A 21,467-nucleotide genomic window follows, 5' to 3' on the forward strand; every position below is an offset into this window, starting at 1 on the left:
GCAGTAAAAACCCTGAACTACTGTCCTGGGGATGCCTAATATGCTTCATTTGTGCCATCAAGCTAGAACCCATGTGTACTTAGAAAGTAGATAACTCCGAGGCTTGCAGAAGCTTTTCATCACAGGTCCAAGTGTGGAGGCAGTTAGCTTAGAACACAAAGGAAAGTCATCTAGAAATTGCTGGGGCAGAAGCCATAGTGCAAAGAGGTGCTGAAGGATAGTATATAGTTAGCTTGGCATTCAAAGGAGGTGTCTGTGTGAAGAAGGAAGGAGGGGCATGGATGAAAACAGCTCTACATACTACACTAGTGCATACCCCTTTCTCTCTTCTTTAAATAGACTATTTTTTGGAGCAGTGTTAGATTCACAGCAAAATTGAGCAGAAAGTACAGAGATTTCCCATATATCTCTGCCTCCCCCCACCCCAACCATAGCCTACCCCACTATCAACATCCCTTACCAGAGTGGTGTATTTGAACAACCTACATTCACACATCATACTCACCAAAATCTGTAGTTCACATTAGGGTTCACTCATGGTGTACATTCTGTGGGTTTAGACAAATGTTTAATGACATGTGACTACCCTTATAGTATCATATAGAATAGTTTCACTGGTATTTGTCTTTCTGCCTTTTGGCCTCATTGTGCCTCCCTTAAAACAGTAAATATATTAGGCCTTTGTCATTTGTGAGGATCACATCCTAAGACTTTCATGGATCACCAAAATTATAAATACCACTAAAACCATCATTTGTCCTCATAAAATGCAACAGATTGTTACTGAAATTTTCAAGGAAATTTTTCAGAGTCTTAAGAATATTTAAATATAAGATTGATTTATAAATCACTATTTTCTTAGATCTTAGACCTTTTCATTTTATTTTGGGAATCAGTTTTCACAAAACGTACACTTAATATGAGTTAGTACTATATGCATTTAACTGAATGACATGCACACTCCAGGCACATGGTGGTGCTGATGCAACCAGCCAGATGACCACTTACCTACAATAGTTTCCAGCCCAGGAAATTTATATCTTTGCCTCAGCAGAATGATAGTTTACTAGAGGTCATGGACCTTCAAGGTCATTCTTAAATGTTAGTTACCTGTAAGTCCAAGTGCTAAAAAGTGTGTTAGGTTAATCTTTGCGTCTGTATAGTTCAGTCAGCAGTCAGCTCCCACAGGGTTCCTGCACAGTTCTGTTTCAGAGCTGCTTTTCTTCCACAGCCCATGCCTAAGTCAAGCCCTCCTTAACTCTTACCTGTATTGCTGTGGTAACTTCCCCCATCTCGTTATCCCTCCCACCCCTGTTAAACTTTTACCAGGTTAATTTTCTTAAAGATGGTGGTAGCTATTCTCTTCTAATTTTAGGAAAGACTTCCACACCTGGCCTTCCCCATTTCATCTCACTACTCACTATATTCTAACCAAACTGAATAATTTTGTTCCTTTAAGACACTTTGCATTTTACTATGCTGTTTCTCGTCCTTTGAATGTTACCTTGATAGAGCCCTTCCCAAACATGTAATTTTTTCCTTCCTTTGTACACCATAATATTTTGTGCCACTTAACCCATTCAGCCTTGTATTACAGATATTTATGCTTCCTCTACTCCATTATTCTGCAAATCACAGAACATGGTTCAAGCTGGGGCTTCGGTTCATTTCCGTGACAATGTCTAACATTTATTCAGCACTTAAGTAGTATTACATTGGTGACATATTTTCATTTCCTTCACAGTGCTTTTGCATGTATGTACACACAAATCTTTTTTGTTTTGTGTGAATAGTATCACACTGTAGGTGTTTTTTGTTGTTTTTTTTTCCACTTTACCATGTGATGAAAATCATGTTCATATATGTAAATCACTCATTATTTTTAATGGCTGCATAATATTCTATAAAATGGATATTACCTACTTTATTTAACCACTGATAGACATATTAGGAAGCCTTTAAATGCTTGCTACTACAGATAATGCTACAATATATAGTTGTGGTGCACAGGAGTTGCTCTGTGGCATGTAGGATCTTCCTGGATCAGGGATTGAACCCATGTCGCCTACATTGGCAGGCGGATTCTTAACAACTGCGCCACCAGGAAAGTCCCTGTTTTGTTTTTAAATTCCACATATAAGTGAGATCTTGTCTTTTTCTGTCTGACTTACTTCTTTTAACATAATGCCTTCAAGGTCCATCCACGTTGTCCCCAATGGTAGGACTTCCTTGTTTTTTATGGCTGAATGATATTCCATTGTATGTATGTATGTGTATGTCTGTATATAGAGATATGTTATAGATATAGATATATATAGATATAGATACATATAGGTATATATTTCACATCTTCTTTATCTATTCATCCAACAATGGACACTTAGATTTTTTCCATGTCTTAGCTATTGTAAACAATGCTGCTATGAGCACAGGGGTGCAGATAACTTTTCAAGATAGTGTTTTCATTTCCTTTGGATATATTCCCAGAAGTGGAATTGCTAGAGCATATGGTAGTTCTAGTTTTAATTTTTTTAGGAACCTCTATACTGTTTTCCACAGTGGCTGTACCAATTTACAGTCCATCCCACCAACAGTGCACAAGGGTTTCCCTTTCTCCATACCCATGCCGTCATTTGTTATCTCTTACTGGTGATGGCTGTTCTAAGAGGTGTGAGGTGATACCTCATTGTGTTTTGTTTTTTTTTAAGATTTTTTATTTATTTATTTTATTTTATTTTGGTTGCATCAGGTCTTAGTTGCACCACGCAGGATCTTCTGTTGCAGCACAATGGCTCTTCATTGTGGTGTGTGGGTTTTCTCTCTCTAGTTGTGGCGCATGGGCTTAGTTGCCCTGCAGCATGTGGGATCTTAGTTCTCTGACCAGGGATCGAACCTGCGTCCCCTGCATTGTAAGGCGGATTCTTTCCATTGGACCACCAGGGAAGTCCGTCATTGTGGTTTTAATCTACATTTCCCTAATGACTGTGAGCATCTTTTTTCATGTACCTGTCTATTCAGGTCTTTTGCCCATTTTTAAATTGGATTTTTTGTTTGTTTCCAAGTTTTATGGGTTCTTTATGGGTTTTGGATATTAACCCCTTATCGAATACATGGTTTTCAAATATTTTTTCCCATTCTGTAGGTTGTCTTTTCACTTTGTTGTTGGTTTCTTTTGCTGTGCAAAACCTTTTTAGTTTGATGTAGTCCCACTTGTTTATTTTTTGTTGCTTGTGCGTTAAGGTGTGATTCCCAAAGAATCATTACCAAGACCCATGTCAAGGAGCTTTCTTCTAGGAGTTTCACAGTTTCAGGTTTTACATTTAAGGCTTTGATCCATTTAGAGTTTATTTTTGTGAGTGGTGTAAAATAGGGATCAAGTTTCATTCTTTTACATGTGAATATCCAATTTTCCCAACACCATCATTGAAGAGACTGTCCTTTCTCCATTGAGTATTTTTGGCTCCCTTGTCACATATTAGTTTACCATATGTGCTTGGGTTAATTTCTGGGCTGACAATTGTGTTCTCTTGGTCTGTTTGTCTGTTTTTATGCCAGTACCATACTGGGGTTTTTTGTAAGTCTTTTTTTTTTTATATTGAAATATAGTTGATTTACAATGTTGTGTTAGTTTCAGGTGTACAGCACAGTGATTCAGTTATACATATACATATTCTTCTACAGATTCTTTATATATATATATATATATGAATTTATTTATTTATTTATTTTTGGCTGCACTGGGTCTTTGTTGCTGTGTGCAGGCTTTCTCTAGTTGCAGCAAGCGGGGGCCACTCCTCGTTGCGGTGTGCAGGCTCCTCATTTTGGTGGCTTCTCTTGTTGTGGAGCATGGGCTCTAGGCACGCAAGCTTTAGCAGTTGTGGCACATGGGCTCAGTAGTTGTGGCTCGCGGGCTCTAGAGTACAGGCTTAGCAGTTGTGGCACATGGGCCTAGTTGCTCTGCGGCATGTAGGATCTTCCCAGACCAGGGCTCAAACCTGTGACCCCTGCATTGGCAGGCGGATTCTTAACCACTGTGCCACCAGGGAAGCCCCTACAGATTCTTTTTCCTTATAGGTTATTACAAAACATTGAGTATAGCTCCCTGTGCTATACAGTAGGTCGTTGTGGTTAGCTATATTACATATAGCAGTGTGTATATGTTAATCCCATCATCCTAATTTATCCCTCCCCTCCCCCCTTCCCCTTTGGTAACCGTAAGTTTGTTTTCTACATCTGTGGGTCTTTCTCTGTTTTATAAATAAGTTCATTTTAATCTGTTTTTTGTTTTTTCAGATTCCGCATATAAGTGATATCATATGATATTTGTCATTCTTTGTCTGGCTTACTTCACTTGGTATGAAAATCTCTAGGTCTGTGTTGCTGCAAATGGCATTATTTCATTCTTTTTTATGGCTGAATAATGTTCCATTGTATATATGTACCACATCATCTTTATCCATTCCTTTGTCAGTAAATAGTGCTGCAGCAAACATTGGGGTGCATGTATCTTTTCAAATTATGTTTTTCTCCAGATATATGCCCAGGAGCGGGATTGCTGGATCATATGGTAGTTCTATTTTTAGTTTTTTAAGGAACTTCCATACTGTTCTCCATAATGGTTGTACCAATTTACATTCCCACCAACAATGTAGGAGGGTTCCCTTTTCTCCACATCCTTTCCTGCATTTATTATTTGTAGACTTTGATGATGGCCATTCTGACCAGTGTGAGGTGTGATACATCATAGTATTGATTTGCATTTCTCTAATAATTAATGACCTTGAGCATCTTGGCTGTTGTGTTTTGGTCATCTATATGTCTTCTTTGGAGAAATGTCTATTTAGATCTTCCACCCATTTTTTGATTGGGTTGTTTGTTTTTCTGATACAGAACTGTATGAGCTGTGTGTATATTTTGGAGATTAATCCCTTGTTGGTCGCTTCATTTGTAAGTATTTTCTCCCATTCTGTGGGTTGTCTTTTCGTTTTATCCTTTCTTTTGTGTGCAAAAGCTCGTAAGTTTAATTAGGTGCCATTTGTTTATTTTTATTTTCATTACTCTAGGAGATGGATCCAAAAAGGTATTGCTGTGATTTTTTTTTTTTTTTAGTTTTTATTTATTATTTATTTTTGGCTGTTGGGTCTTTGTTGCTGTGCGCACGCTTTCTCTAGTTGCGGGGAGTGGGGGCTACTCTTCGTTGCAGTGCACGGGCTTCTCATTGCGGTGGCTTCTCTCGTTGCAGAGCGTGGGCTCTAGGCACATGGGCTTCAGTAGTCGTGGCACTTGGGCTCAGTAGTTGTGGCTCGCAGGCTCTAGAGCGTAGGCTCAGTAGTTGTGGTGCATGGGCTTAGTTGCTCCACGGCATGTGGGATCTTCCCGGACCAGGGATTGAACCCATATCCCCTGCACTGGCAGGCAGATTCTTAACCCCTGCGCCACCAGGGAAGCCCTGTGATTTATTTCAGAGAGTGTTCTGCCTGTGTTTTTCCTCTAGAAGTTTTATAGTATCTGGTCTTACATTTAGGCCTTTAATCCATTTTGAGCTTATTTTTGTATATGGTGTTAGAGAATGTTCTAATTTCATTCTTTTACATGTAGCTGTCCAGTTTTCCCAGCACCACTTATTGAAGAGACTGTCTTTTCTCCATTGTATGTTCTTGCCTCCTTTGTCATAGATTAATTGTCCATAGGTTGTGTGGGAGTACCATACTATTTTAATTACTATAGCTTTATAGTATAGCTTGGAATCAGGAAGTGTGATACCTCCTGCTTTGTTGTTCTTTCTCAGTGTTTGTTTGGCTATTTGGGGTCTTTCATGGTTCCATATGAGTTTTAGGAGTGTTTTTTTCTATTTCTGTAAGAAATGCCATTGGAATCTTGATATGGATTGGATTGCATTGTATCTATAGATGGCTTTGGGTAGTATTGACATTTTAACAATATTAATTCTTCCAATCCATGAACATGAGATACCTTTCCTTTTTTAAAATTTTATTTTTTGGCCCTGCTGCGTGTCTTGTAGGATCTTAGTTCCCTGGCCAGGGATCAAACCCATGCCCTCAGCAGTGAAAGCACAGAGTCCTAACCACTGGAGTGCCAGGGAATTCCTGCCTTTCCATTTATTTCTGCCTTCATTTTCTTTAATCAGGGTCTTGTAGTTTTCATAGTAGAGATCTTTCACCTCCTTAAATTTATTCCTAAGTACTTTATTGTTTTTGATGCTGTTGTAAACGGGATTGATTTATTTCTTTTTTAGAAAATTCATTGTTAGAGAATCTCAATTTTCTTAATGGTAAAATGGAGATAACCAAATCTAACTCTCAGTATTGTAGTAAGGATTAAATGAGATAAAATATGATTATTTAGCATAATTGTACCTTACATAAGGTAAATGCTCATCACTAGTAGCCACTTACATTGTTATTCCTTCAAGTAGATTAATGTAGTTACTGTAATCATTGCACAGTGGGGTTGTAAGCTCCATATTAGCAGAGAGATAAAATACAAAGATAAGTGAATGGTCCAGCCAACAGTAGTGGGCATCCACTCTGTCTGCCATGATCGTTGGTGAGTCTGGATCCCTCTAAGGACTAGAGCTTTTTCCTGCATTGTTGTCTCTCAGCAGACCTACCCATGGGCGAGGATGCACCACCTCTGTTGTACCAGGGAGCTGTGGTGTAGGCTATGTGTGTGCACCTGGGACATCTGTGCCCCACCTGGAGCTTGTTCTCCACATTGGGAGTGCTTATTTATGTTGATTATGGAAGATTTTTAACTTGAATGGAAAGATGACATTTTTGAAAAGTCATTTGAAAAATCAAGATCATAATGTGTAAAGCTAAGCATTACATGATTGGTCTCAAGAACATTCTCTGAGGTTTTTTTTTTTTAAAACAAATACTTAGAAGTTGTGTCTCTGTCTTTTTGACAGAAGTATAAAATCTGAGACTGAGATAGATGTATAAAATAGAAAATGGAGACTTGTTGCATTCTCATCAACAAGCGGAATATGGTTTTCTCTGGTTTTTATTACTTCACAGTCCTTTCATCTGATATTTAAAATGTATTTATGTTGAGTCATTTCTTTCTCTTTTGCTGGTAAACCGGAAGATCATGAAATGATTCTGCAGAGGCAGTAGCATTACGTTCAGTTTCTTTTTTTGTATATATCAGATAAGAGACTTGTAAATGGAAGTATGTCCGCCTCACATCCTTTGTATGGTAATGGCAGTGATGTTTGCCTTTTTGTGACTGGTGCAACATTTATTAATTAATTCATAAACCCACTTCCAAATAACCTAAGGGCTTTTTGACTAAAGGTGACTCTAGTAAGAACAGTGTTAGATTTTGACAGGCTACTTTTGTTTTTACAGACATTTTTCTTCTTTTTAGTGTCTCGAAACTACTAGTATTTTAAGCGTGTTTTGGGGGTAGAGGGGTGCCATGGTCAAAGAAAGTTAGTTAATGCACATATTTGGAGTTAGGGTTTCTGAATCTTCAACTAGGAAGGGAAAATAAAAGTTTTGAGGCTCAGCTCAGCTTAAGCCTCTTTATCACCCTCTCCGAACCAACACTTCTGGTTGGTAAAAAGCTCACAGATCTGAGAAATAAAAGCAGCTTAAGAGGTTGACTTTGGTCAACCTTAATAATAATAGAAGAGAAAAAGGGCAGCAATTCCAGAGATTCACCTATTTTCCCATAGACTAAGGGACCCTGTACATCTCCTGTCCCCTCTTTAACTCACTGTCATCTGTTTAGCAGGGCTTCCTATAACCAGTTGGTATCAGTGGAAACAGTCCTTCCATTAAGCCTAAGAAATGTCTCCTAAAAAATTGTTTCAGAAGTTTTCACAGTATTTGAGCATTTAAGGGAGTGTTTGTCATATCATAGAGAGTGAAAATGGAGAAGGATAAGGACTCCAGAGTGCTGGAATTATATATGCCTGAGAGTTTGCCATACTAGCCAATAGCAAGGTTTTGGTTCTGTTTATTTTTTCCAGCTCTTACTATATTTTACTTTTATCATTGAGAATATTGGGGAATTTATCTCATGATATTACTTATTATATACATTATTATACATTGCATATTTTTAATATATACTGTTAAATTTATTGTTATAATATGTTATCTTTAAAGTATCAATGGCTTTTTCCAGAGCAATAATGAAATTTCACAGTATGAAAATGGAAGAAATCAACAAAATTATTCGTGACCTTTGGCGAAGTACCTATCGTGGACAAGGTAATTAACATGGTGTATCATGAATGCTCTTTCTAAAGCCCTGTATCCAGCTCTTGCCTCATAAGACTGCTCATCATGCCAGTATTACCTCTGGGCCCCTCTCTGAACATCTCTTTCCGATTTTCTAAGAATTCTTATCTTAGAATTCTTAGCAAGAAAAAAATGCAAAGTTTTCTATTCCAAAGCCTGACAGGACTTACAGATTTGGCCATGGTGCACATTATATTTAGTTGATGATGTAATAGGTTCTGTCGAAGTGCAGATAGGGATAAGCCAAAATGTGATAAGAAGAAAACCATCAGGAGGAAACTCTTAATAGGGGAACTAAGAAAAAAGCACCTCTGAGACTGAGGGTTGGGGCATCTGGTTGCTTCTGGCCAGGAATCTTCATCACCAGAGAAAAAGTTTCCAAACCAGCCAGTGTTTTCCTCTGGTAATGTCAGCCTCGCATGTTGCTTGTAACTTACTTTGATAAGGTTTGCAAGTGACAAAAGGCTGCAGAGTGTAGGTTCCCCTAAAATCTTCTTCTTTCTGTGTCAGATATTGAATACATAGAAATTCGATCTGATGCCGATGAAAATGTATCAGCTTCTGATAAAAGGCGGAATTACAACTACCGAGTGGTGATGCTAAAGGGAGACACGCCCTTGGATATGCGAGGACGATGCAGTGCTGGACAAAAGGCAGGTATCTCAGGAGCCTAGGGAACCACCTGTACACAGAGGATTGAAAAAGAGGAATCATTGTCAGTGCAGTGGAAGCACCCAAAGTTGCCCTTGAATGGTAGGAAGCTCCTTATAGCACTCCTTGCTGCCATGGAAAGTGAATCAGGCTCGGTCACTCTCATTACACTCTCTCAATTCTAACCAGCATTTCCTGCAACATTATGTAAAGTAGGTTTTTAGAAGAGGGGCCTGAAACAGTCTCACAGGATAGCCTAAATGTAAACCAAGAAGTTGAAGACCATTCATTGTTCCACAGCACTCCTTATGAGAATAAGGTTACTGGGTTATCAGTTATAGACACACCACTATTTTATGTGACACCAAGAAAGAAAAAATTCAATTGTAATTATAAGATGCATCCTCATTTCAGAGAAGTCAAAGGGTGGGGGAAGGGCATGTTTTAGTCAGTGACATACAGTATTAGCAAACCAGATCCTAGATTGAGCCAGATGAGGCATTACAATAAGTGAGAGTCTAATTGAGAAGGTAGCCTCATCATAGGACTGAGTCCTCACCACCACTCCCAGCCTAGCCTTTGGGCCTGAGGACCATCTAAAAGAAGGGTCTGCCAGGGTCAAAGGCTTTGATACCCACAGGTGCCTCTGTCCCCCCCCACCACATACATAGGGACTCGTGCTGGGCCAGACCATCTAGCTCTACAGGAAGCTCTGGGAGGATAGCCTGGGTTGGATATGTAGAGCACAGAGGAATAAAGTTTCAAAGAGTTGGGAAAGTGGGACCTGCATCCTTAGGGTACAAGGCTGGGTTCTTTCACTGTGCGCTGGTTTGTAAAAGATGTTAAAGGTTTTTGAGCTTCCTCCTTTCAGATTAGAAGCAGAACATTATACTTGATAACATCTCTGGACCCCTGATTTTCTTAACAAAATTTTATAGTTCCAGAAACGGATGCTCACATTACCAGAGTTACTTTCATAAAAGGTTTGCAATTTTTGCTTAAAGACACTCTATGCATGTATGCATTTTGTCATCAACCCGGACAGCTGATACCAACTTATAAGGCATCTGCAGATTATTATCTTAATGATAGTCTGCAAAAATGACAAATTTGTGATCTACAGGCAGTATCCCCTACTTGCATTGATGATTTTTTGTGGTAATTATGAATGAGAAAATGGTTTGAAACATGTCTGTTTGGATTAAAAATACTTTCTGAACAAAAGCAGATTTCCTATAGCTACTCCAAATTATAAAAATTAATTAGCAGTAATTGCTTCCCTGGTGTTGGGTGACAGAATAGACAAATGGTTTGGCAGAGGTGGGCCAGGAGCTCCAGTCATATCCCACTCTGAGTGGGTGGTGGTGCAGGTGGCAGCAGAAGTGCCCATCCCCAAAGGGCCAGCGTCAGAGCAAAGCTATAAACTGCTCTAAAATCACTAACTCACCCACTGATGCTCCTTCACTCACAAATCGGGGTGGGTGGTGGAGGGGGCATTACATCTCACACAGAAAGTAGTGTATACTTCCTAAACTAGTTCTTCACTCTTAATTCTTTGTCCCTTGTACCCTCAGATGGCTTTAGCAGTGGCCTAGTTTAGTATTAGGCTTCTATTAACCACAAAAGTGCCTCATAGTTTGGGTTGCTTGGATTTCCTACAGTCAAGCTTAAATAAAACCATACTTCTGTACTCCTGGTACTTTTTCCCCTCCCTTCCTTTCCCTCTCCCCCTCAGAATCATACACATAAACATTTAAGTGTGGGTTAGAGCAGTGGTGCCTCTTTGGGAGCCATAGATCTCACAGAACATAGAGATTTAAAGATGTCTCTGAGAGAAAAGGTGTCTTTGAGGCTCTGGAAAATGTATTATGTCTGTCTAAGTTTTCTAACAAATCTCATTATCAGGAAAATAGCCAGGTCATGAATTTTTAAGGTTGTTAATCTTATAGCATTATTAAAATTACTAGTTACAGATAAATGTTAATGCATTTCTGATTCAAGTCTGTAATTTGAAGTTTTGTTGTAGCTGATGTGAGGTGTTTGTGCAGGGTCAGCACTGCTTTTAGCATTGTATTTCATTGCAAATGATAGTTCACCTTCTGGAACGGCATGAGCGTTTGGTCACAGTGCCAGGCTCTCCCAAACAAAAGAGCAGTGATTTACCTAAGGTCAGTGATCCTGTGACATTGCCCCACCTTTCCCTTCTAAAGACATCATGCCAGGTCTGCCTGCTTTTCTAAGGTGAATGAGAAAAATGTGCAGTGCAGCTAAGCTCTGGTGCTTTTGTTCCAGGTATTAGCCTCACTCATCATTCGCCTAGCCCTGGCTGAAACATTCTGCTTAAACTGTGGCATCCTTGCTTTGGATGAGCCAACGACAAATCTTGACCGAGAAAACATTGAATCTCTTGCACATGCTCTGGTTGAGTAAGTATCTCAAATTTGGGGCCAAGTTATGATAGTTTTTAAAGTAAGGTTAAGAGAATTCTATGATGAAAATCCTCTGCAGATGTGTCTTCCTTGAGGAAACTGGTTTTGCCAGACCTTAGGCTTTACCTGGATCGTAATTCTTCAGATGCTTAAAAAAAGAACTACATGGTGAACAGCCACCCCAGACACATCCTGCATCTCCCCAAGAGTGTTCATAGGGAAACCCATGGTGAGGGTCTCCTGGCTTGGTTTGGTTTTCCTGTAAACCCACCAGAGGGGCCCACATGTCCTGTACAGGAGTTAGCATTCCCTGCTAAAGCCTTTCTAGGTGGTAACGGTAGTGACAGTGGGTTTTAGACTATTTCCCCAGCTTCTCACGTGTGTCAGCATCTATGAGGAATGACAGTGCTTACTCAAAAAGTGTATTACTGGTGAAGTAGAATCCAGGGGGTAGAACTGCATACACTTTTTACCATAGTTCACCTGTGGTGGGTGCACGCTCTAGGGATAGGCAGCCCTTGCTTATGGGCTGTGCTGGCAGAGGAAAGGCACTTTCTGTGAGGTAGAGAAGCTATTTCGGGTACTTCTTGCTCCAGACAGACTCCTTCTAGCAGAGAAAACATTTCCTGTGTGATAGCAGGGATGGAACCAGAAGGAGACTTGAGCAGCCACAGAGCCACCTTTCTCCAGCCATCTCTCAGTAGTCCCGTGTGACCAACAAGTAAGGGCTGGTGCTTTTGAAACCTAAGTGCATCCAGCTCCAGGCAAGGGATAAATAAGTGGTTAGGTAAAAGAAAAAGTCTTTCAAGTCTCAGACGCGTAACTACCTCAGCACATAGATAACGAGCAAAAATGTTCTCAGTACACCCACTCAGGCCCCCTGTGTGTCATACCAATGATGCATCCAGTGACTGTTGGTGGCAGAATTCTAAGTAGACCCAGCTCCTAAGAAGGCAGTGGGGCTCACAGTGTTATTCCCCTTGCCTGTAGCCTTTGTCTTTTTTTTTTTAATGTAATTTTCTTCCAGAGAAAACTAGTATCAGGTCAAGAAAACCCCAGGCAAAGGAATAATCAGACCCCGAAAATTGAGCAGCACAGATACTAAGGAAAACTCAATTAAACATTTCCACCTGCTTTAAGAATAAACTAGATCATGTATTCTCACCAGTCTCTAAGCCAGACCTGAGTGAAGAGTCATGCATCCCTACTGTCTGGAGAGGAGATGGGACTGCTACCTGGCTGGGCTGAAGGCCTGGATCCACACCCCCCTTCCCCCCGCCACTTCCTGCAGGGCTGTCAGAGGCCCTCCCTGATACTCACACAGCACAGGAAAAACCTGGTCATCACACACAGCATACATTTATGTGTCTGACAAGGTTCTCAGTGCTTTTTTCAAATAAAAGGAAGGGTTATGTATGTTCTTTAGTAATAAAATGTTATAAATATATTGTTTCAGGATAATAAAAAGTCGCTCACAGCAGCGTAACTTCCAGCTTCTGGTGATCACTCATGATGAAGATTTTGTGGAGCTCTTAGGGCGTTCTGAATATGTGGAGAAATTCTACAGGATTAAGAAGAACATTGATCAGTGCTCAGAGATCGTGAAATGCAGTATTAGTTCCCTAGGATCTAATGTTCATTAAAAACATTCAAGATTTATATGCCTTAGAAACATGGGTCCTCAGCCAACTGCTTATTTCTGGTATTGAGTCAATATGAAAATACGTTCTTTCAAATGAGCCTTGTGTCTAGGGTTTTTAATGTCTGAGAGGTTCGAAAATCATTAAAATTGTTTCACATGGAATTTGGACTGATTCCCTGAACTTCATTCCCCCTCCAGGCAGCCTCTGACAGGCCTGTGGGGCTCAACAGCAGCACAGTTGGACTCAGCTTCCCTGCTTCCCTTCCTAGCACTGATGAAGGAGTCTATGGGACCTGAAGCTTCTTACTCGCCTTTCACTTCTCAAAGCATTAGTGAGAAGCAGTTCTCTGCCTGGATACTTTATGGCTTGGGCATTTAAAAAGTCAGTGTTAAGTGTTACCTGTAAATTTATTTCTTTTATTTATTTCTTTGGATACGGTTTAAAAAACTGTGTTATCAGTATTAATATCTGAAGATGACAGAAATGACTGAATATTAATATTTGGCTCTGCTCTTAACTTTATAAATCTGGGTAAGTGACCTCTCCCTCTCAGGGCCTCAGTTTCCCCAACTAAAATTTGAAGTAGTCGAATGGGGGCTTCAGGGTTTGAAAAGAACCTTAATTATCTAACTCAATACCCACTGTCTTCCCTCCCCACATATCCCTACTAGGTAGTCATCCAAACCTGGGCTCTTTCTAGAGGGAGGAAGTTCCCCACTGTGCACGTCCACGTTTGGAAAGCTCTGCCCAAGAGCAAGGCCTCTCTTCACTTGGGGCCTGACCTGCATTCATGAAGGAGTCTGTAACTTTCCCATATGTCTATGCTATTTATCAGTTTGGCCTTACCGTGAATCCCGATTGCTCTCCAAGTATGCAACTCTGGTGTGGAAGGAAAGCAGAGCTCGCTCAAAGTCAAAACTGGCTCCCCGTGGGGTCCAAGCAGACCTGGAAAAGCAGGCCTCATTTTCATTCCAGATGTTGTTTCTAATAAGAGCCTAATCATACCCTTTCCCTGGAATTGCCAGTTGACAACTTGAAGCCTTTCACAAGCATTCCACACAGAATGCTACCAAGTGATGCACTTTCGAATTAGACTTTTAGAGTCCGTCTGTCAGTCATGTGGCACAATCACTAGGAGCCAAGAACCACTTGGCAACCACTAGAAGCTGAAAAAGGCAAAGAAACAGACTCGTCCCTCAGAGCCTCCAAAAGGAACCAGCCCTGCTGACACCTTGACTTTTAGCCCAGTATACTGATTTTCAGACTTTTAGCCTTCAGAATTACATAAGAGAATAATACTTGTTTTAAGCTGCTGAGTTTGTGCTTATTTGTTACAGCAGCAATAGAAAACTAACACACTATCCACTGTATATATAATCAATTTCTGTGTATGTAATATACGAGTTACTACTATCCTTGAGACAATTGAAAAAAGGTTACTTACCATTTTTTATGTTCTGTGGTTCACAGAAAGAATGCTGGTTGAGAAAGTCTGATCCAGACCCTTACCCAGTCCATGGATGAAAGGGCAGAGCCACCACTCCAGCCACCTGCTTCTTGTCCACTGACTGACAATGTTCAGTCATCCTAATTAGCTTTGAAAAACTAAAATCACCATTATTAGCCAAACTAGCATGATATCAACAAAGGTACCATGAGAAAAAAACAGCAGACCAATCTCACTCAGAGGACACATCCAAGAATTCATAAATTAAGAACAAATCAATTCCAGTCATCTATTAAAATAAACATACATAATAACCAAGCTGTCTTTATCCCAAGAATGCAAGAATATTTCAGAAGATAACTGTTTACAAATCATCGCCATAATAAAGCCAAAGGGGAAAAATTCTGATAGACACCTAACACTGACCATTATTTGATAAAATTCAACATCTCCTAGCTTTAGTAAACTCATACTTTTGCAAAGAATAAAAATATTTTTAGTGTTATTTGTCATGAATTAAAAATTAACAGTCATCTTAATAGCAAAAGATGAAGTATTTTCCATTAAATAAAAAAAACAGGTAGCTTCTGTCAACATACTTTTGAAAGCTCTAGCCATTGCAACAAGAAATGACAAGGCAATACAAGATAAATACAGGCAAATGAAACAAAGTTATTTACAAATTAAAACAGACTTCCAATTTCAGGTCTGGTTTCCCCTGACGATGTGACTTCCCTCACAGCCCTTTAGAGAGTGGCTTTCTCTCCCATTTCGCTTGTATCAGTGGGCTTGGAGGTGGTGTTAGTGCCATTTTTAAGCTTTTCATTGCTGCTTCTACATCATCCTCCATTAACCCCACACATACACTTGAGATGAATAGGCATCACAGTATGGAGGTAAAGAATATGAGCCAGACTCACAGACTTAAATTCTAGCACCACTATTTCTACTTAAATTCTAGCACCACCATTTACTAGCTTTGGGACCTTGGGCAAGTCATTTATCCCCTTCTCCTGTTTCCCTATCTGTAAAAGCATCTAAAACGGCGCCTATCTTGTAGCATTGTTATGCGGATTAAATGACTTTTTTTTTTACATCTTTATTGGAGTATAACTGCTTTACATTGTTGTGTTAGTTGCTGCTGTATAACAAAGTGAATCAGCTATACATACACATATATCCCCATATCCCCTCCCTCTTACGGCTCCCTCCCACCCTCCCTATAACACCCCTCTAGGTGGTCACAAAGCACGGAGCTGATCTCCCTGTGCTATGTGGCTGCTTCCCACTAGCTAGCTATTTTACGTTTGGTAGTGTATGTATGTCAGTGCCACTCTCTCACTTCGTCTCAGCTTACCCTTACCCCTCCCCATGTCCTCAGGTCCATTCTCTACGTCTGTGTCTTTATTCTTGTCCTGTCCCTAGGTTCCTCAGAACCATTTTTGGGTTTTTTTTAGATTCCATATGTATGTGTTAGCATATGGTATTTTTCTCTTTCTGACTTACTTCACTCTGTATGACAGTCTCTAGGTCCACCCACCTCACTACAAATAACTCAATTTCATTTCTTTTTATGGCTGAGTAATATTCCATTGTATATATGTGCCACATCTTCTTTATTCATCTGTTGATGGACACTTAGGTTGCTTCCATGTCCTGGCCATTGTGAATAGTGCTGCAATGAACATTGTGGTACATGACTATTTTTGAATTATGGTTTTCTAGGTTATATGCCCAGTAGTGGGATTGCTGGGTCATATGGTAGTTCTATTTTTAGTTTTTTAAGGAACCTCCATACTGTTCTCCATAGTGGCTGTATCAATTTACATTCCCACCAACAGTGCAAGAGGGTTCCCTTTCTCCACACCCTCTCCAGCATTTATTGTTTCTAGATTTTTTGATGATGGCCATTCTGACTGGTGTGAGGTGATACCTCATTGTAGTTTTGATTTGCATTTCTCTAATGATTCGTGATGTTGAGCATCCTTTCATGTGTTTGTTGGCAATCTGTACATCTTCTTTGGAGAAATGTCTGTTTAGATCTTCTGCCCATTTTTGGATTGGGTTGTTTGTTTTTTTGATATTGAGCTGCATGAGCTGCTTGTAAATTTTGGAGATCAATCCTTTGTCAGTTGCTTCATTTGCAAACCTTTTCTCCCATTCTGAGGGTTGTCTTTTCATCTGGTTTATGGTTTCCTTTGCTGTGCAAAAGCTCTTAAGTTTCATTAGGTCCCATTTGTTTATTTTTGTTTTTATTTCCATTTCTCTAGGAGGTGGGTCACAAAAAGGATCTTGCTGTGATTTATGTCATAGAGTGTTCTGCCTATGTTTTCCTCTATAGTGTCTGGCCTTACATTTAGGTCTTTAATCCATTTTCAGTTTATTAAGTGACTTTTAAAACTGCCTGGCACATAAATGTGCTATGTGTGTATTCAAGAAAAGCCTCATATCATCAGTTTACTCTTTCTTGTTGCAGTTATCTTTAGCCCCCAGTCTGGTCACTCCTGCTTATTCATTGACAATTTTAGCTCCCAGTTGAGAATTATTCTCCTAATACTAATTTCATAATCATCGGTGATTTCAGAATCCAAATGATGATCTAATACAACCCCCCTGGCCTCTCAGATCCTTGCTCTTTCCTCCAGTGAGGAGACGCTCCGTAGTCTTACTCTAGAGTCCAGTTCTTTAACAACAATAACTGCAACCCTCCATATCTCCGTTTTAAGTATCTCACTCCAACAACCTCTCATATCTTTACAGTTCACTCCTGGCATCTCCAGCTCCAGCAATTCTTTGAGCCCTCCAGGATGTCAATCCATTGATTCTACCACTTTTTCAGTTCTTCACTTCCCTCATGCCTGTACTTCTCTCCTTTTACAGCTTAAATTCCATGGTCCATCCTTATATCACTGTCTTGCATAGACCCTCAACTGTCTTGTCCCTCTTCTGTCCTCAAACTTTTCTCACAGTCTCCAACCCTGGCTAAATAGGACTCTGCCTTCTCCCTGCACATGCAGTTTCCTTTGCTGGTTCCATATTTCCCTGACCTTTTGTTGTTGCCCTGCTTTAGTGCCCAGTCTGCGTCTGTACTGTTTTCTTCTCACACTCACTTACGTGGTGACCTCATCCAGTCTCACAACTTTAAATTATCTTGGGACTCCCCTGGTGGCACAGTGGTGAAGGATCCACCTGCTAATGCAGGGGACACGGGTTTGAGCCCTGGTCCAGGAATATCCCACATGCCAGGGAGCAACTAAGCCCATGTGTCACAACTACTGAGCCTGTGCTCTAGAGCCCACAAGCCACAACTACTGAAGCCCACGCACCTAGAGCCTGTGCTCCACAACAAGAGAAGCCAGTGCAATGAGAAGCCCGTGCACTGCAACGAAGAGTAGCCCTTGCTCGCCACAACTAGAGAAAGCCCGCATGCAGCAACGAAGACCCAACACAGCCAAAAAATATAAATAAATCTATTAAAAAAAAATAAGAGTACAAAAAAATCATTACCTTAGTTTGAGTTCTCCCAGAAGCAAAACCTGAAACAGTGATTCAAGCAAAAGTAAACAGTAGGATATGGGGAGTTATAATGAAGAGAAGGCAGCCAATGAATAGTGTGTTCTTAAACCAGCTACTGTAGTAGGCAATTTGGAGTTTAATCCCACAGGGAACGTGGGAAATTTGGCAAAACGTATGCCTCAAAATTATCCCACCCGAGAAGCAAGAGAGCTGGGGTATTTATCAATATATACCAAGTCCCAAGAGTCACTAACTGAGGGCTATTCCAGGGCATGTTAGCTACTGGCTTTCTGTGTGCATCTTCCAAAGAGCTGCCTTCCATAGTTTTTAAAAAAAGAAAAGAAAAGGTAAGAAAAAGCCTTTTGACAGAGGTATAGATAACAGCAGCAGCTAGAAGTGGGCTGGAGCACACTGGAAGTTCTTGGGACAGAGGGAGGGCACTGACAGCTCCTTTAACAGTCTTGTAGGTGCTGACTCCTCAAATGTGTCTCCAGTCCAAACTCATTTAAACTCATATTCAGCTGCCTTACTGGATATCTAGTTGCACTTGAATATCTAATAGACATCTGAAACTTAAAATGACCCAGAAACTTTTGCCCAGAACCTGCACCTCCCATAGCTTTGGAAGAATGATAACTCCATTCTTCCAATTGCTCAGGAAAAAGTCTTGACATCTCCTTCATTTTTCTGTTTATCTCATATCCCACATTCAAGCCATCAGCTTAATACTATGGATTTAACTTTAATATTATATCCAGAATCTGACCATGCCTCACCATCTAAACCACCACTGCCTTGGTCCAAGCCATCATCATCTCTAACGTAAATAATCTGAGTAACCACCTAACTGCTCTCACTAATTTGGTCCCGCCCCTCACAATTTGTTCTCAACCCAGCAGTCAGTCATCTTTTTAAAAGTAAATCAAATGTGTTTCTCACAGGGGTTTGGGTTAGTAGTTCTGAAACCACTTTACATAGTAAAATCAAATCCATACATATATTGTAGATAATAACTGAGTTTCTCACTGTTAGAGAAAGATGTTTGCATATCAAGAAAGGGGAAAGGCTATAAAAAGAACCCTGTAGTGTTGGACTGAATCCAAATATCAGTGTAAATTTATGGTTTTAGTATGTAAAGGTGTTCTACTTCCTTTACGGATGTAAGGGAAGGGAAAAAGTGGGAAGAAGATAGGGAATAAGGGAAGAGTAAGGTCCACCAAAAATCTCCATAAAACCAATGAAAACAATGGCAAAAACTATCAAAATAAACTTTTGCAGAACTTAGGAAATTAACTAAAGGCTTGCAACAAGCCAAGGATTGCTTGTTCAAGAAAAACAGCTGAATCTCCGGGAGAAAAGCCAATTGCATTTTAACCTCCCCTAAACCCATTCCCCTTGCCCTGTCTTTGTTGTAGCTTTGAAGACCAAAAGCATCATAACTACAGTACCTGTGAAAGCAGCAACCACCGGAGAGAGCAGAATGGATGTGGAGTTCCCCAAAATCTTCAGCGCCACAGAATTGCCACTGTTTGACCTGTCTGGCAGCTCACTGAAAATCTCCATCCTCATGGCTGGTCTTTATTCAACCTGACTCCAGCTCACTGTGCAAACAGCCCTACCTGCTGTAGGCAATCAGTGATGATTAGTTAATATTGCAGCTGCCCAAGGCAGCATTACAAGGCCAACAAGAGAGTAACCAAGAAACTTAAAGAGAAACATGGAGGAAGTAGATGTCCATGGCAGCTTTGACAAGCTTGAACATGTTCCTAGGAGTCCAGAAGTTTGTGTGTACGTCAGAGCTTTGTGCATACTCAGGGAAGACCTGAGAAGGCCCTAAGCACTGACCTCTGGCTGACCTTGAAACTACTTATGCAAGAAGTGAAGGCAAAGGCCCAGCTGTAAATTGCTTTCTGCAGCATCAACATGACTGAACAAACTGTCTCTCACACAGACAAAGCTCTTCAACAAAAGCTTGGAAATTTATTAGTTCAAGGCATTAAAAGAAATCTGTCCAATCATCAATATACCACTAAGCTGAGACTTCAGTGACCACATATGAGAAAGAATACAGCTTTACAAAATTGGTCCAGGAAAGTCACTAAACAAAGCAACAATTACAAACCCTGGGGAGAGGGTAATCTGATTTTCAGAGTTAACACATATTACCTTTTTTTTTTTTTTTTTTTTTTTGCGGTACGCGGGCCTCTCACTGTTGTGGCCTCTCCCGTTGCGGAGCACAGGCTCTGGACGCGCAGGCTCAGCAGCCATGGCTCATGGGCCTAGCCGCTCTGTGGCATGTGGGATCTTCCCAGACCGGGGCACGAACCCATGTCCCCTGCATCGGCAGGCGGACTCTCAACCACTGCGCCACCAGGGAAGCCCAACACGTATTACTTTAAATGTCCAATTTCCAACAAGAAATTATAAGGCATGCAAAGAAACAGGAATATATGGCCCATAAACAGAAAAAAAAAAAAAAAAGCAGTCAACAGAAACTGTCCCTGAGGAAGCCCAGATGAAGACTTTAAATCAGCTTTTATAAATATGTTCAAGGAACTAAAGAAAATCATGTCTAAAGAATTAAAGTATGAGAATGACATCTCACCAAATGGAGACTATCATTAAGGAAGTAGAAATTATTTTTAAAAGAACCAAATATAGAGTTCAAAAATACAATAACTGAAATAATTCACTAGAGGAGCTAAATGGCAGATTTAAAATGACAGAAGAATCAGTGAACTTGAAAACCGCTCAATTAAGATTATCCAGTCTGAGGAACAGAAAGAAAAAGAATGAAGAAAAATGAACAGAAAGTCAGAGACCTGAGACACTGTCAAGCATACTAACATACCAAGCCCACCAAGCTTAACAGGAATCCCAGAAGGAGCAAAGAGAAAGGGGCAGAAAGAACATTTGAAGAACTAGTGGCCAAAAAGTTCTGAAATTTTATGATAAATGTTAATTGTCATATCCAAGAAACTGAACAAACTGAAAAACCCAAATGAACCTTTCGGCCTACCCAATAGAATAAACTCAAAGACCCAACAGCTAACGTCATACTCATCAGTGAAAAGCTGAAAGCTTTCCCCCTAAGATCAGGCACAAAATAAGGGTGACCATTCTTGCCACTTTTATTCAACATAGTATTGGAAGTCCAAATAGGAAGAAGTAAAATTGTCATTATTTGCAGATAACATGATATTATAATAATAGAACACCCTAAACACCATTAAAAAAAAACCTGTTAGAACTAATAAATCAGTAAAGTTGCAGAATACAAAAGCAATATATAAAAATCTGTTCCATTTTTATATACTAATAGTGAACTATCAGAAAGAGGAATTAAGAAAACAATCCAATTTACAATTGCAATAAGAAAGCATAAAATACCTAGGAATAAATTTAACCAAGGAGATGAAAGACCTTTAATCTGAAAACTATAAGACATTGATGAAAGAAAACTGAAGATGACGCAAGTAAATGGAACAATATTCCATGTTCATGGATT

General features: G+C 40.0%; 1 protein-coding gene across 6 annotated transcripts in view; it reads left to right on the plus strand.

Annotated features, from left to right (window-relative positions):
• The window catches only part of RAD50 (RAD50 double strand break repair protein), a 234,168-nt gene extending 221,011 nt beyond the window's left edge, over positions 1-13,157 (plus strand). For 5 of the 6 annotated variants that reach the window (XM_060296199.2, XM_060296200.2, XM_060296201.2 and 2 more), the window contains 4 exons: positions 8,158-8,243; positions 8,784-8,926; positions 11,217-11,350; positions 12,810-13,157. In XM_060296199.2, the coding sequence (XP_060152182.1) occupies positions 8,158-8,243; positions 8,784-8,926; positions 11,217-11,350; positions 12,810-12,996 (550 nt within the window). In that variant the 3' untranslated portion in view covers positions 12,997-13,157. Of the gene's footprint in view, positions 1-4,890; positions 4,948-8,157; positions 8,244-8,783; positions 8,927-11,216; positions 11,351-12,809 lie in introns of those variants that run through there. The other variant, XR_009563465.2, reaches the window with a different exon arrangement.
• The last annotated feature ends 8,310 nt before the right edge of the window (positions 13,158-21,467 follow it).

Source organism: Globicephala melas, chromosome 3 (genome assembly GCF_963455315.2).
Source record: "Globicephala melas chromosome 3, mGloMel1.2, whole genome shotgun sequence".
NCBI classification, from domain to species: domain Eukaryota; kingdom Metazoa; phylum Chordata; class Mammalia; order Artiodactyla; family Delphinidae; genus Globicephala; species Globicephala melas.